We start from the raw sequence: 16,644 nt of genomic DNA on the forward strand, positions 1-16,644 counted from the left end.
GATTACTTGTATATTGTCATGCTTTTTACAACTACTTTTTTCTTAAATAAATCTACTACATCATGTGTACTTTTTATGTCATGTGTAATTTTCATTGCAAATAGTAATCACAGTTAAATTAAGAGGGGATAGAGCTGTGATGTCATCAAGTACACTGCCATTGCAATTGTAGAACGATCGTGCTGCGTTCTCGGGAAGCCTGGACTCCCGTGTGAACTTAGGACGTCCAGAGTAATGAGAATATCCTGTGGTATGAGGTCTGGTTAATAGCATTGTCCTGTTATAACTGCTTCAGACATCTATCACCCTCTTCCTGTAGCCACTTCCTGGGTCTTGTTTCAGGGCCTCATAAATAATTTTGTCACTGAGCAGTGACAAAATTTTCTTATCATAGTCTTTTTGGTTTAGCAAAACTGTGCACCTAGCCTTGTCCGCCAGAAGGATGAGAATGCTGTTGTAATGTAATGAAAACCTTTTTTTTCCTGATTTAATGAATAAAAAAAATATGCCAGCAAACTAGAGATAAAGATACTTGGGCAGGTTGTCATATTATAGAACTATAGAAAACAGACATGCAGGCTACCCAGGTGAACGCTGTGGCCGAATATAGTACTGAAGCAGTAGGAATGTTATATCTAAAAGCTCTGTGCTCATCTGAGCCTTACAGCTAACTGAACTAAATGTACAGTCGAGGCATGCAGTATGCTCACAACTTTTATGTATTCAGTATGTGGGTCGGAGTGAATGTGGACAGACAAAACATACTACTGAGTTTAATTTTGTCTGTACGTCGTATTTATGATTAAAAACAAATGTAATCAAATTAGATATTGATATTTTCATATGGGAATTGATCCTGCAACATGAAGTGCTGATATTGGATCAATACGTTATCGATACGGTCGCCACTGACAGAAAATGGCAGTAAACATGTTTTTAAAACTTTAAGCACTTATTTCTTAAATCCAGCTCCACACACGGTGTTACGTGTAGCATTGCATGTCCCCTTTAACCCAAAGGAGATCCTTAAATATCCTAAAGTAATTGTTCCTAATGACAAAAACTGGCAGCTTCCCAAAAAATGCAGTAATACTGTTATATATTAATATTGTTTTGCACTTTAAATGAGTCAGTCTTTTAAAACTACTTCTGCCTAAGATATTCGTATCAAGTATAATTATATTTTGGGGGGTTTAACCCTTTGAAGGCCAGTATGTTTACATAGCTGCACTGTTTTTTAACTGGAAAACACCCAAAAAACTAAAAAATTTTCCATAAAATACATTTCAAGAAAGATTTCATTGCTATTATAATTAGGCCTTTAGATTGGCACCAAGGTAGATTTTGATTCATCATTATGTTTTTTTGCAGGGGCACAGTAAATGTAATAATCATAACCTATAATGGTATATGATGTTTTTCACTTTTTCCACACTAAATGTTTATTACCTTGCTAACGTAAATAAAAATACAAGCTCAGTTTGAACTAGAAAAACATTTATTTTAGAAAGATAAACATGAACATTTATGTTGTTGGGGATGGGGAGAGAGACAGTGTTGAAATCTCCCAATTCTTTGAATCTTTGGGCTGAAGGAAGGACAATACTCAGTGTATATATGCTCAATCAACAATCATTTATTTCCATACAATTCAACACAAAGAGCATTTAGAACCATCATGATGGGGAGACATGCCTGAAGAGGGTCACAGCAATCTCAAAATGCAAGCCCAAACATTAACATTCTTCCTCTCTTACGGCGCCTAAGTTATGACCTCGGCAGTTGTTTCTCTGCTCTCTGTAAGGTGGGGGTATGGAATGTGGTCTATCTCCCCTATCTTAGACACAGAGTCTCCTGCTTACAACCTTCTTTTTATGATTCAACAATTAAGCATGTCAAGAAAACAGTGTAATACATTCACAGCAGATCAAGGATACAGAGTGATGCACATTTATCTAATAAACTAATAAGTGAATGTTCTTTTAACTCAAAAGTATAATGAGAACTAAACTACATACAGATCACACACTCTATATTAAAGGGTATAATGTGATCTACAGCAGTATTCTAATTCAACTACTTTGATTACATATATAAGGTAACACATAATAACAGAATAATCTGATAACAGACAGGGAGAGAGGTAGTATGTGTCTGGGTGTGAGAGTCCTGCTCAGTAGTGATGTGCGATACCACTGATTTCCTTTCCGATCTGATACCAACTAATATCAACGATACTGATCCGATACCGATACTTTGTACAAAAATTTATTTTATTTATTGTATCTTTTATTGTATCTCAAATTATAGCGTCATAATGATTACAGGACATCAGATACTTGTTCTTATCACTTAATAATGCAGAATTCATCACATAGAAATAAAAAATCTGAAGTTATTTGAACTATTTGAGCACCTTGCCAGCCTGTAGCACTAAAGGACTCAGTGAGAGCACCTGTCCCTGTCCTCTTCAGTTCGCCTCAACATACGCTCGTCATATTCTGTGATATGATTTACTCTGAGCTGTTTGACAAGGTTAGTGATGTTGCCACAACCATTCATGCCAACCCTCCCGATTTTTCCAGGAGAATCCCGAATTTCAGTGCCCCGGAGCCACCATTCTCCCGAATTTCTCCCGATTTTACACCCGGACAACAAAATTGAAAAACCATATCGCAGAATTCATAGGGCCCAGCCAATTCCAGTTTCCAGATACTTAGTTTTAATATTACTCTTATTTCTCTTTCTGGGTCGCAAAAAAACTTTTAACATATTTTCAGGTGAGAATGTAGCTGTGTGAACTTCAAATATCTGAGCCGACCGACACATCGTCTTCAAACCCCCGCGGTCTTTCACCACTCGGGTTAAACATGATGTATAAGTCACTTTGATAATTAAAAATGTTATTGTTTGGCTTTTTCAGTGTTTTATTTGTTCGGGAGTAAATCGGGTTGGCTGAGATTAAAGTTATTAGATTAAATTAAATTTAACTTTATTAATCCCTCGGGAGGGTTCCTCCGGGGTTTTCACACAGCTGAATAAACGTCAAACAGGAAATGATTAAATAGAAGTGTGAGACGGTCGAGGGTTTACACCAGCGCCCGGTTATATTTTAGATAGCAAGGAGCAGACGGCAGAGTTTCACTCTACCGAGGGAGCTCGTGACGCACTACCTGGCCTTCTTTAGACCGCGAAGGCCGGGTCCTCAGGTGGAAGCAGCCTCTGAATTTGGACCCCTGCTGTTTCCGGGCCGGCCCATTAGAATGGTGATATTTAACATATTTTATCCGATAAATAAACACTGTAATTTATTTATCCCCCCCCCTTTTTGAATGTCTCCCTAATTCTGAGGTCTCAAGGTTGGCAAGTATGACCACAACACCTCCCTTTTTTGACACATGTATCGCAAACCACGCCTCGGCTGTTTGTTGATGTAAAATACGCCCGCACATGATTCCAATTACGCTCAGCCAGTGTTGTGAGTGCGCGCGCCAAGGGGCACCAAGACATTTATACAGCCGCATTTCGCACATGACTATGAAAGGCGGAAGAGGAAGTAGTTCCTTGGAATGTAGACAATCCGAATGATATAGTTTCTTTCCTCTGTGTTCCTGTTAATGATAATATTTTTACCCTAAATTACTAAAATATTGATATTTTAATATGAGAATCGATTCTAGAACATAAACGATTGGTATCGGAGGAATCGATATTTCAGGATCGATCCGCACATCACTACTGCTCAGATGGGGCAGTTGTTACAAATGGTCACACTGTGGTCCTTGCATGTATACTTCTCACATTTGCAGCAGGTGTTGACAACTCTTCTCCTTTTCTCTTTGCAAAGTTCGCACTGCCTCCTGCTCTTACATTTAATGATGGGAGAGTGGCCTGTAGCCGCTGCAGCAGTAGTCAGATTTGTGACTACTGCTGCAGCGGCTGATGAGCGAGGAAGGTGCCCTCTCTTTGCTATGTGTGGGTTCACCAGCATTTCTCCCACTTCTTCAATGAAGACCCTCCGTCTGTGTCCTTTCCGCTTCTGCCAGGATGACTCGATTGATGTCCACAGGACGTAGGCATTGTAAAGTGAAACATCAAGGACGTTGTGGAAGAGGGCCATTGGCCAGTAATTTGTTTTCCTCCTGCAGGAGTAGGTGCCAACAACCTAACAAAAAAAGAAGCATAAAACATACATATATATTAGACATGAATATGAGCAAGAATGAATAAATATATGCATAACTGGTTCGTAATGACACCTACCATATCAAGGTTGTCGACACCTCCTTTGCATTTGTTGTAATCTTCGATTATTACAGGCTTTCTCTTCCCTTCTTTGCTCACGTCTGGGCGGCGGTGTTTTGTGCTTAGTAGCAGCACATTCTTGCCCCGTCGGGGGATGTAAGACACAAGTGTGTGGGTGTTTGTAAAAGCGAAGATGGAGGAGAAGATCTCTCTCTTTTTTGCCTGGAGCAAATGAGGTGGAAGCTCAGGCTTGTTTTGGCGAATTGTGCCAACCAGGGCCATTTTCCTCTTGAGTAGCTCATCTGCCAGTGCACAGGAAGTGAAAAAATTATCACAGGTGACGACGTGTCCCTGGAGCCCCTCTGTCATGTCCAGGACCACCCTCATCCCCTGGTTGACTTCAACACGATCTGGAGCTGCTTTGCCCGTGTACACCTGCAGTCTCCATGCGTAGGATGTTTTGACATCACAGGCTGCCCAAATCTTGATACCATATTTGGCCGGCTTCTTTGGCATGTACTGCCTGAAGCTACACCTGCCTTTGAACGCGACGAGTTGTTCATCCACACAGAGATCTCTGTCTGGGCTGAACAGCATCTCCAGGCGGTGCGTCCACATATTCCAGACTTTGCGGAAGGGAGTCATCTTGTCAACACGGCGTGGGGGGCGGGATAGCTTATCATCGAACCGCAGTGCTCTGCTGATGTGGTGAAACCTCTTCTCGGACATCGTAGCCCGGAAAATGCTCCGTCCCCATTTTTCACTCCAGAGGCTCAACGTGGATTCGTGTTTTGACCTGTAAACACCGGACAAAACGAGCAGCCCCACATAAGCCCGAAACTCCTCTGCGTCTATATCTCGCCAGCCGGGAATTTTGCGATTCCCATGCAGGTTTGTCATGGACACAATATGCTTCACGATCTCATCCGTTAGAAACAGCGCGAAGCTGGATATGGGGTCAACGATTCGGAGAGTGGCATAGCGTGTAGGTCCCGGGGTCAGACCAGTGGCTGCTGGGATGTAGCGGAACGTCTCAGCGTTTGTGGGAGACCAAGATATTTTTCCATTTTTTGACGTCCATGCTGCTTCATCAATTTTCTCTCCGTTTTCATCTCCGGCCGCTGCTGTTTCATCAATTTTCTCTTCGCTTTCATCTTCATCCGAGTCGGAACTGGACCCCAGCTGCTCTGTTTCTGCCTCCGATACCTCCTCCTCTTCCTCCTCGTCCCCAGATTCCACGGGGGATAACGCGGAGCTATCCTCGTACTCAGAGTTCATGATGACTGGATATCACGGATATTTAAATAGATTTCCTTATGCGGCCAGGAGATCGTTTCTCTTGCCTTCCCTTTTGCCAGCACGTGCAGGACTAAACCGATTCAAAACTCTATCCGGTTAGTCGTGACGCATGGACCCTGCTTCCGGTCAGTCCAGCTAACGTAAAGCTACAAACATCTCTACTGTTTAGGCTACGTCCACACGTACACGGGTATTTTTGAAAACAGAGATTTTCCGTATTCGTTTTTTTAAAAAAAAAATCCCGTCCACACGTGAAGTTTTGAGAAAAATATCTCAGTCCACGCGTAACCCCCCCTCCAACAAAACAAAAACAAAGGCAAACGCTGTAATGAGCACGCCAAAGCAACAGGTGGCGATATAATCCTAACCTTGCAGAAATGTTGGCCAATCGGAAGTCTTGAAGCCAGGGCGGGAAAGCATCAACAAAGACGGTGGAACTTTTTTTTACTTCCAACTTTATTTCTTAAGAACAATAACAACAAATATAAAAAGTTTGGCTTCTTACTTGAGAACTTAAAAGCATTCGAGTCTTTCCTACTAGAGTCAGTATAGCCAAATAGCACATTTAGGTAAAAAAGCACAAAATCCGATAAGACATCGCATAGAAGCAGAACTGAGTCGTACATGTGACAGACAGTGAGGTGGAATTATTCCTCAATATCACACTGGAATATGAAACAGCAAAAAAAACAAAACAAGAAAACGTGGACTGGGAGACTTGTCAGGGGAAATAAGGTTAGCCTACCATACATGTATAAACGAATGCCCTACTGTATTTCAGTAGCCCAATTATAGATGCCTTTAGCACCTTTAGGTTTGACCTAGTAATGATACAGCTCGGCTTCATTTCTTTAACTACTGTGTAGCTTAACCTACACGAAGTCATCATAATGACAGATTTATATTCCTCTGAATCTGCAGTGTAACTGTGTTGGTGTTGAATCCCTACCTCAAGAATGTTGTAGAGTTAAAAGTATAGGAAAAGAGAACACTTAACCTAAAATATTTAAGTGTAGCACTTAAGTAAATATTAATCTTGGTATTCCACCACTGATTTATTTTTAACATTTATTGTGGTTAATTAGTTTTTCATTGTTTTATTCTACCTTTTGTCAAGGCAAAACTCAAGGGCCACAGACAGGACAGACTTGAAAGAAGACTTTCAACTGAAACACATTTGCGTAATGTTGCAGAGGTGGACATACAGATGAAGAAAAGAATTCTGGATATGATGGAGACATCTGAGAGGCGAGCTTCTGAACATCACAGTAAATTATAAGTCACTCTTGAGAGACAAGTTCAGTTGCAGATGGATTTTTACTGCTAAGACAAGTCATGCATCCACCACCACAACCTTTCAACCTGCCACCACACCATGGTGGGCACATCTATGCATGTGCACCACCACCACACGCTGTACCTGGCTCATTTCCACCCAACAGTACCATAACTGAGCTGCCAAGCAGCACACCCTACCCACCCCTCCAAATAATCAGACCCAACCAATATAACCCCTTCAATAAAATTATCTTATCTTACATAAATAGGCTGTTGATTTTCTTTACTCGTTTCAGTTATTACCAGCAAAATAGTTGCATGTTTAATCATCTGGGAATTTACCCAGATTTATTTATTTAGACAGAGATCTTAACCCCCCCCCCCCCAATGTTCAGCACAAAGTTACACCGATGCATGTTCAGGATCACAGTGCATAGATTGTAAAGTGTCACATATCCTGACTTACAATTTCTGTAGATATGACACAGTCCTTCAATAGAACAGAAACCCTTTTTTATCGATGGGGAATTTAGTAAGGACTCTCCTGACCCTCCTCCTTTCTGATGTCATGCAATCAGCTCTGTAGTAAGTCTGTGTGTCTGGGTGGTTGTCCTTTTCCTGCTGAATTACTTCAGTGACTGTAATCTATCATGTCCCTGTTAGCTTCACAGTAGTTGTGGAGGACAAATCTGGCATAAATGATAAGGGGAAGGTCATTCAGATTAATGTCCACAATACTCCAAACCATGTTTTCAGTCTGCCAAAAGCACATCCAATGACCAGGGAGAGACTGGTCGTGATTGATGGCGAAAATATCGAAAATATGTGTACCATTGTTACACATCCAGTTCCTCAGGGTGTCTTGGCTGGACTTCAAGGTTCAACGACAACACAAAACGGTTTATGCTATATGGTGATTGACAGCTAGTGGCAGGTCTTATCAGTGGGCCTCTGATCAGGTCCACTGCAGCAGCTATGTAAAAAATGCCTTCTGTAGTACTTGGGACATGTTTTACTTCGACCTCACTGGATACCAACCCTGATGTGCAGGTCATTAGGATCATTTGGATGGTCACTTTGAAACAGCACTATTTAATTAACTAACTACCTAGTGTTATGGAAAACTTGGGTCCACTTGCTACATTTGCAAAACCATCTATCAGGAGCCTTGGTGTTAGTATTGACTCAGCTCTGACTTTGGATGCCCATGTAAAATCTTTGGTTCGCTCCTGTTTTTATCATTTGAGAAACATTGCTAAGCTGAGTCCCATTGTATCGCGCTCCGAATTAGAAATTGTCATTCATGCATTTGTTTCATCTCGTCTGGACTACTGTAATTCTTTGTTTACTTGTTTATGTAAAGCCTCTTTGGATCGTCTGCAAGTTGTTCAGAATGCTGCTGCAAAGCTTCTGACCAAGTCCTCCAAGTTTTCCCATGTCACACCCCTGCTGATTCAGCTGCACTGGCTCCCCGTTAAATTCAGGATCCAGTTTAAGGTTTTGACCTTGACTTTCAGGGCCCTGCATGGACAAGCACCAACATATATAAGTGAACTTTTGCATCCATACATTCCCAGCAGGTCCCTGAGGTCATGTGACCAGGGCTTGCTTGCTGTCCAGCACACGAGGCTGAAAACAAAAGGCGACAAAGCTTTTGGAACTGTGGCCCCCAGATTGTGGAACTCTCTCCCTTTGAGCCTGAGATCTGTGGACTCAGTGGTCGCTTTTAAAAAACAGCTAAAAACCCATCTTTTTAAACTTGCTTTTAGTTGATTTTTATTTTTAGGTTTTAGCTTCTGTGAAGCACTTTGTGATTTTTATCTTGAAAGGTGCTATATAAATAAAGTTTTACTTACTTACTTACTTAATCCTTGTTACAAGTTCTCATCTGTAGGCAAGTGATTACAGACTGTATATAAACGATGGACGTAGTCATCGTGACATCAGCCATGGGCACTTAATCGATATTAAATGAAAACCAACATTCAGAAGATCTAATTGAAGTACTCTTGCCCATCTTTTCTTTCTAAATTCTGTCTCCTTTAAATCATGTAGTGTTTTCCAGTTGAAGTCGGAATTTTCAACTCGTCCACGAACTGGCCAAAAGTCCTGTGATGTCATTTGTTGTGAACACCACAACAATGGAGGACGTTGAGCAATGATATACCTATTGCTTAGTCTATGGCTATTTGTCACATGTGGGGGCCACGCAGCCCGTTCTCACTCCCGAGGCGTAACATGTCGACCTTTTTGTCACGTCCCGCGGCGTTCCTGAGGAACGCGAAAGGAGACCTTCGGCGTTCTTATGGTACGCGGCGGGTTATGGCTGGAATCCAGTGCAATGACGCTCCCGCGGTAATAGACGTTCCAGCCCTGTATTCCAGCCCTAAACCTAACCTTATCCCTAGCCCTGACCATAACCTTATTCCTGACCGTAACCAGGACTTTAATGATGTTAAATAGCGTGTTTCTAAGCGATTTGAAGAAAAAGAGCGAACATGTGTAGATTCAGTCCAGACGGTTCTCATATTTCCTGTTTTTTCCGAGGTCGTCATTTAGGCACGTGGTGGGTAGCCGAAAACGTAATATGGTGACGATTTGTCACCTAGCGTAAAATGTTACGCTTTGGGTGTGCGAACGTGTTGGGCCACGTTGTTATTTATAAAGCCTCGTTGCCAGGTTTAAAAAATATATGTTACTATAAGGTAGACTTGTAGTCAAGACCGCCTAAACCAGGACCAAGACAATACCAAGACAGACCGAGTCAAGACCAAGACAAAGTCGAGACGAGACCAAGATTTTATGCATTGATTAAAGTAAAAACAAAAGGCATTTAATACTATTTTAACCCAAATTGACACCATTAATCAACTGCATAAACCACTTTGAGGGAGGAATGGTTTGCACACTTGATCAATACTCACCCATTGGCTGTGAGCCAGAGAGGGATCTTCCTGAGAAATTGATCAAGTGATTGTATGACTTGCTACAGTTATATAGCAGCAACCTGAAGATCAAGCTGAAAGCATACGCTGCTTTACTGTCCATTTAGACTGTAATGGGTTATTTTGTCATACATCACAAAATAACCATGATGTATACTGTCTTCACTAATACCTGAAACCAGAAAATCAAATAATAAACTCTAAATAAATGATACAATTTGAAAAGTTTCTGACATCAGTGGTCATGGAAACCAAAGGCAAGACAACTGGCCTTTTCTTTGGAACCACAGCAGTTGCACCACATTGGTCATTACAAATACTTCCAGTTTATACAGGGCATGAGTTTTTCTTTTTTTTTCTTTTTCCTTTTTGTTCTTTTGCCATCAGAATTATTGTCTAAAGGCCAAGAAAGATGCCCAACGGATTTACTTTACCAAATTGATCATTACTGTATTGGTCCATTCGATTGACCTTTGTCTTTATTGTTTATTTTATTTTCACTTGCTACACACGGGACAAACATGACTGGGGGAAAGAAAGAGAGGTAGGGAAAGAAAAACAGCAGGGAAGAGGAACAAAGGCAAAAAACAAAAACAAACAAACAGACAAAAAATACAAATATCAATCACCTGGATCACCTGTTGAGAAACAAAAAAGAGAACAACAAGAGAGCAATATAATAAACAACATCATTGCGATGATCTATGTAAATATAACAGTAAATACTAAATATTGAATATTATTGTGCAGCACATAAGATCGACAGTGCACAGTGTGTTTTGAGTTAGCAGCCAAAAAAGGTGTAGTTTGTGTCAGTGAGCACCTGTGATGATCTGCTAGAGGGTGTGGGGAGCCATAGCCCCGTCCTCCAGGGCATGAAGCAGGTATGGAGGAGTTTCAGGTTCCAGACATCCAGAGTCCCTCGGAGCACAAGAGACCAAGGAAGACCAACAGAGGGGCAACCGTGCCACTCTCTCAGAAAGAGCTGAGGAGAGCCCCAGATGAGGGGTCACTCAGCAGCCGCGGAGCAGAAGCCAGAGGGAGTTGCAGTGACGCGCCCGTGAGCTCCGCCGGCAGCCAGCTGTGCCAGAGTGGACCGGGCCCCAAAGGGAGCCCCAGGCTCCACGCCCCGGCAAGCAGCCATTAGGACTGAGCCGGTGCATACCTGAACGCCCATCCCTGGACACTAAGAACCACCAATGCACCGATGTCTGAGGGCATCTGCCACTGGCAGGGGGAGTGGTGGGGGGAGATAGGCCTCCATACCTTGGAGGGCCTGAGATGTCCCCAGAGAGGTGGCGTCTGATACCCAACCTGACATATTGACATAGACAAACAGGCACACACAGACACAAACATCCACTCCCACCCTCATGCTCTCATATGCACTTACTCAACATGTAGAGACAGACAAAAATAGACACTGTACACACAATCACACTCCCCAAGCATACTCTATACCCCAGGTCTAGGTACCTTTGCCCCTGGAGGGGAAACTGCACCCAGACCGAGGTAGTGTTACCCTTTTCCCTGGGGTGGAGAGAAGCAGACCGCCCCGACTCGGCAGCAGCAGGGAGGCCCCACGCTACAGACCCCAATTGAACGGCCAACTCCTCCTCCCAGAACCCCCACCACCACCACACACACACACACACACACACACACACACACACACAAAACATATTAAGGATTGTACATTAACACAAAACTGTTGTCGGAACCATACCATTTCACCAGAGAAACACACACACACATATGAAGAGAGAGAGAGTATGCATGGTATTCAAACGAATACCAAACAGCCATCATAATTTGTCATACAATGAGAACAGGACAAATCAACAACTGACAATGACTAATTAATATTAAAATCTGTAACATAATGTTTGGAGTTTAGTCTGTTACTGTTGCTATTTTTACCATTTCTTCTTGGAGCAACTGTAACCCACATTATTTCCTTAGGGATTAATAAAGTATTCTGATTCTGATTGTTTCAGGATGACCTGCCATCATCCAATCACACATCTGCTTACCTGCATCTGTTGCTCGCTTCTCCTCGTCTTCTTTTCTCTTTTTTCTAAACTGAGCACCTGATGGCTTTGAACTTTTCTTGTCCATCTTGGTTTTAATTTTGCACTCCAGTATGAACAATCATCCCCCAACTCGAGGATCACCACAACATGATCTAACAGACCTACACCTTAGTTCACAGATTCACTTTGTTTATTCCTGGGATTTCACACAACCCAGGATTCAAATCATGAATACATAATGGGCTTGGATTTACAACATTATGAATGAAATGTGCTCTACTTGGAAGCAGCAGGTCTTCCTCCCCTTTCGACGGGTTGTGTGTGAGACTTTAAATCATCAAATAAATATAAATTTTAAATTGTTATTGATCCTTTACCCCGAGTCCTAAAGTGTATATTTATTTTCTTACTCCTCTTATATATACTGTTGGTTTACTTGCACTGCTGTAACTGGAGCCTCGTCGTCTCGTCTCTCTATATCCTGGACTGCATGTAGTGGAGATGACAATAAAGTTTACTTTGACTTCAGCAGCGAGCATGCGCACCGAGGGCTCTCGCGCTCACTTTTCGGGTATAGAATTTCGAAAAAGACATCGGTGCAAATTATAAGTCTGTATTATAATGTCTGGTGTTTTCGTGTTTGTATTTATTTTCTTTTATTTTGCGAGTTGGTTATTAGACGCTGCCCCAGCCGGTCAGAGAATCCCCCGCCGCCCCGCCCTCTCCTCCCTGAGCCGCAAGCAGCAGGCGCACCTCGCAAACGGAGGGCGCCCTTACTCCCAGCAAATGGGCGATAGAAAACCGATCGGTGCCTGTGACATCCCCGCTATGCGCTGGCATGACGTCGGGGCAGCATGAGTGCGAGCATTTTTTTTTGCCGGTGCCGGTGATGCCGCCCCTCACCACGATGCCGCCCCGGGCAACTGCCCGTATCAAAAACAGCTTCTGGTGGCCGGTATTGACAACTAACTCTTATGACTGTCTTGCTTCTCCGTAGCGTGTTTGGCATTTTTTAACCTTTATTTTTAAAAAATAAAATTTTTTCCATAAAATACATTTCGAGAAAGATTTCACTGCTATTATAATTAGGCCTTTAGATTGGCACCAAGGTTGATTTTGATTCATCATTATGTTTTTTTGCAGGGGCACAGTAAATGTAATAATCATAACCTATAATGGTATATGATGTTTTTCACTTTTTCCACACTAAATGTTTATTACCTTGCTAACGTAAATAAAATTACAAGCTCAGTTTGAACTAGAAAAACATTTATTTTAGAAAGATAAACATGAACATTTATGTTGTTGGGGATGGGGAGAGAGACAGACAGGGAGAGAGGTAGTATGTGTCTGGGTGTGAGAGTCCTGCTCAGACGGCGCAGTCGTTACAAATGGACACACTGTGGTCCTTGCATGTATACTTCTCACATTTGCAGCAGGCGTTGACAACTCTTCTCCTTTTTTCTTTGCAAAGTTCGCACTGCCTCCTGCTCTTACATTGAATGATGGGAGCGGTCCATGAAGCCGCTGCAGTCAGATTTGTGACTACTGCTGCAGCGGCTGATGAGCGAGGAAGGCGCTCATCAGCCGCTGCAGTCAGATTTGTGACTACTGCTGCAGCGGCTGATGAGCGAGGAAGGCGCTCATCAGCCGCTGCAGTCAGATTTGTGACTACTGCTGCAGCAGCTGATGAGCGAGGAAGGCGCTCTCTCTTTGCTATGTGTGGGTTCACCAGCATTTCTCCCACTTCTTCAATGAAGACCCTCCGTCTGTGTCCTTTCTGCTTCGGCCAGGATGACTCGATTGATGTCCACAGGACGTAGGCATTGTAAAGTGAAACATCAAGGACGTTGTGGAAGAGGGCCAGTGGCCAGTAATTTGTTCTCCTCCTGCAGGAGTAGGTGCCAACAACCTAACAAAAAAAGAAGCATAAAACATACATATATATTAGACATGAATATGAGCAAGAATGAATAAATATATGCATAACTGGTTCGTAATGACACCTACCATATCAAGGTTGTCGACACCTCCTTTGCATTTGTTGTAATCTTCGATTATTACAGGCTTTCTCTTCCCTTCTTTGCTCACGTCTGGGCAGCGGTGTTTTGTGCTTAGTAGCAGCACATTCTTGCCCCGTCGGGGGATGTAAGACACAAGTGTGTGGGTGTTTGTAAAAGCGAAGATGGAGGAGAAGATCTCTCTCTTTTTTGCCTGGAGCAAATGAGGTGGAAGCTCAGGCTTGTTTTGGCGAATTGTGCCAACCAGGGCCATTTTCCTCTTGAGTAGCTCATCTGCCAGTGCACAGGAAGTGAAAAAATTATCACAGGTGACGACGTGTCCCTGGAGCCCCTCTGTCATGTCCAGGACCACCCTCATCCCCTGGTTGACTTCAACACGATCTGGAGCTGCTTTGCCCGTGTACACCTGCAGTCTCCATGCGTAGGATGTTTTGACATCACAGGCTGCCCAAATCTTGATACCATATTTGGCCGGCTTCTTTGGCATGTACTGCCTGAAGCTACACCTGCCTTTGAACGCGACGAGTTGTTCATCCACACAGAGATCTCTGTCTGGGCTGAACAGCATCTCCAGGCGGTGCGTCCACATATTCCAGACTTTGCGGAAGGGAGCCATCTTGTCAACATGGCGTTGGGGGCGGGATAGCTTATCATCGAACCGCAGTGCTCTGCTGATGTTCTGAAACCTCTTCTCGGACATCGTAGCCCGGAAAATGCTCCGTCCCCATTTTTCACTCCAGAGGCTCTTCGTTGATTCGTGTTTTGACCTGTAAACACCGGACAAAACGAGCAGCCCCACATAAGCCCGAAACTCCTCTGCGTCTATATCTCGCCAGCCGGGAATTTTGCGATTCCCATGCAGGTTTGTCATGGACACAATATGCTTCACGATCTCATCCGTTAGAAACAGCGCGAAGCTGGATATGGGGTCAACGATTCGGAGAGTGGCATAGCGTGTAGGTCCCGGGGTCAGACCAGTGGCTGCTGGGATGTAGCGGAACGTCTCAGCGTTTGTGGGAGACCAAGATATTTTTCCATTTTTTGACGTCCATGCTGCTTCATCAATTTTCTCTCCGTTTTCATCTCCAGCCGCTGCTGTTTCATCAATTTTCTCTTCGCTTTCATCTTCATCCGAGTCGGAACTGGACCCCAGCTGCTCTGTTTCTGCCTCCGATACCTCCTCCTCTTCCTCCTCGTCCCCAGATTCCACGGGGGATAACGCGGAGCTATCCTCGTACTCAGAGTTCATGATGACTGGATATCACGGATATTTAAATAGATTTCCTTATGCGGCCAGGAGATCGTTTCTCTTGCCTTCCCTTTTGCCAGCACGTGCAGGACTAAACCGATTCAAAACTCTATCCGGTTAGTCGTGACGCATGGACCCTGCTTCCGGTCAGTCCAGCTAACGTAAAGCTACAAACATCTCTACTGTTTAGGCTACGTCCACACGTACACGGGTATTTTTGAAAACAGAGATTTTCCGTTTCCGTTTTTAAAAAAAAAATCCCGTCCACACGTGAAGTTTTGAGAAAAATATCTCAGTCCACGCGTAACCCCCCCTCCAACAAAACAAAAACAAAGGCAAACGCTGTAATGAGCACGCCAAAGCAACAGGTGGCGATATAATCCTAACCTTGCAGAAATGTTGGCCAATCGGAAGTCTTGAAGCCAGGGCGGGAAAGCATCAACAAAGACGGTGGAACTTTTTTTTACTTCCAACTTTATTTCTTAAGAACAATAACAACAAATATAAAAAGTTTGGCTTCTTACTTGAGAACTAAAAAGCATTCGAGTCTTTCCTACTAGAGTCAGTATAGCCAAATAGCACATTTTGGTAAAAAAGCACAAAATCCGATAAGACATCGCATAGAAGCAGAACTGAGTCGTACATGTGACAGACAGTGAGGTGGAATTATTCCTCAATATCACACTGGAATATGAAACAGCAAAAAAAACAAAACAAGAAAACGTGGACTGGGAGACTTGTCAGGGGAAATAAGGTTAGCCTACCATACATGTATAAACGAATGCCCTACTGTATTTCAGTAGCCCAATTATAGATGCCTTTAGCACCTTTAGGTTTGACCTAGTAATGATACAGCTCGGCTTCATTTCTTTAACTACTGTGTAGCTTAACCTACACGAAGTCATCATAATGACAGATTTATATTCATCTGAATCTGCAGTGTAACTGTGTTGGTGTTGAATCCCTACCTCAAGAATGTTGTAGAGTTAAAAGTATAGGAAAAGAGAACACTTAACCTAAAATATTTAAGTGTAGCACTTAAGTAAATATTAATCTTGGTATTCCACCACTGATTTATTTTTAACATTTATTGTGGTTAATTAGTTTTTCATTGTTTTATTCTACCTTTTGTCAAGGCAAAACTCAAGGGCCACAGACAGGACAGACTTGAAAGAAGACTTTCAACTGAAACACATTTGCGTAATGTTGCAGAGGTGGACATACAGATGAAGAAAAGAATTCTGGATATGATGGAGACATCTGAGAGGCGAGCTTCTGAACATCACAGTAAATTATAAGTCACTCTTGAGAGACAAGTTCAGTTGCAGATGGATTTTTACTGCTAAGACAAGTCATGCATCCACCACCACAACCTTTCAACCTGCCACCACACCATGGTGGGCACATCTATGCATGTGCACCACCACCACACGCTGTACCTGGCTCATTTCCACCCAACAGTACCATAACTGAGCTGCCAAGCAGCACACCCTACCCACCCCTACCTTTGCAGGGAGCAGGGCAATTTTTCTTCACACAAGCACTTTTGGAGGATGATATTTGAAATAATCTGC

General features: G+C 42.9%; 2 protein-coding genes and 1 long non-coding RNA gene across 3 annotated transcripts; 1 reads left to right on the plus strand and 2 right to left on the minus strand.

Annotated features, from left to right (window-relative positions):
* Window positions 1-1,614: 1,614 nt before the first annotated feature.
* On the minus strand, window positions 1,615-5,656 carry LOC112436302 (piggyBac transposable element-derived protein 4). Its single transcript, XM_024805775.2, has 2 exons — window positions 4,264-5,656; window positions 1,615-4,165 (listed from the first exon to the last, which is right to left on the minus strand). Exons 1-2 carry the CDS (start codon window positions 5,521-5,523, stop codon window positions 3,743-3,745), a joined length of 1,683 nt encoding a protein of 560 aa, XP_024661543.2. The 5' UTR covers window positions 5,524-5,656; the 3' UTR covers window positions 1,615-3,742.
* A 172-nt stretch (window positions 5,657-5,828) lies between these two features.
* Window positions 5,829-8,690, plus strand: LOC143420311 (uncharacterized). Its single transcript, XR_013100132.1, has 2 exons — window positions 5,829-6,279; window positions 6,662-8,690. It is a non-coding gene; the product is annotated as an uncharacterized LOC143420311 (long non-coding RNA).
* Window positions 8,691-13,052: 4,362 nt separating this feature from the next.
* On the minus strand, window positions 13,053-15,070 carry LOC106675998 (piggyBac transposable element-derived protein 4). The gene is made up of 2 exons (XM_014411748.3): window positions 13,811-15,070; window positions 13,053-13,712 (listed from the first exon to the last, which is right to left on the minus strand). Exons 1-2 carry the CDS (start codon window positions 15,068-15,070, stop codon window positions 13,170-13,172), a joined length of 1,803 nt encoding a protein of 600 aa, XP_014267234.3. The 3' UTR covers window positions 13,053-13,169.
* Between the last annotated feature and the right edge of the window lie 1,574 nt (window positions 15,071-16,644).

Source organism: Maylandia zebra, linkage group LG2 (assembly GCF_041146795.1).
Source record: "Maylandia zebra isolate NMK-2024a linkage group LG2, Mzebra_GT3a, whole genome shotgun sequence".
NCBI classification, from domain to species: Eukaryota; Metazoa; Chordata; class Actinopteri; order Cichliformes; family Cichlidae; genus Maylandia; species Maylandia zebra.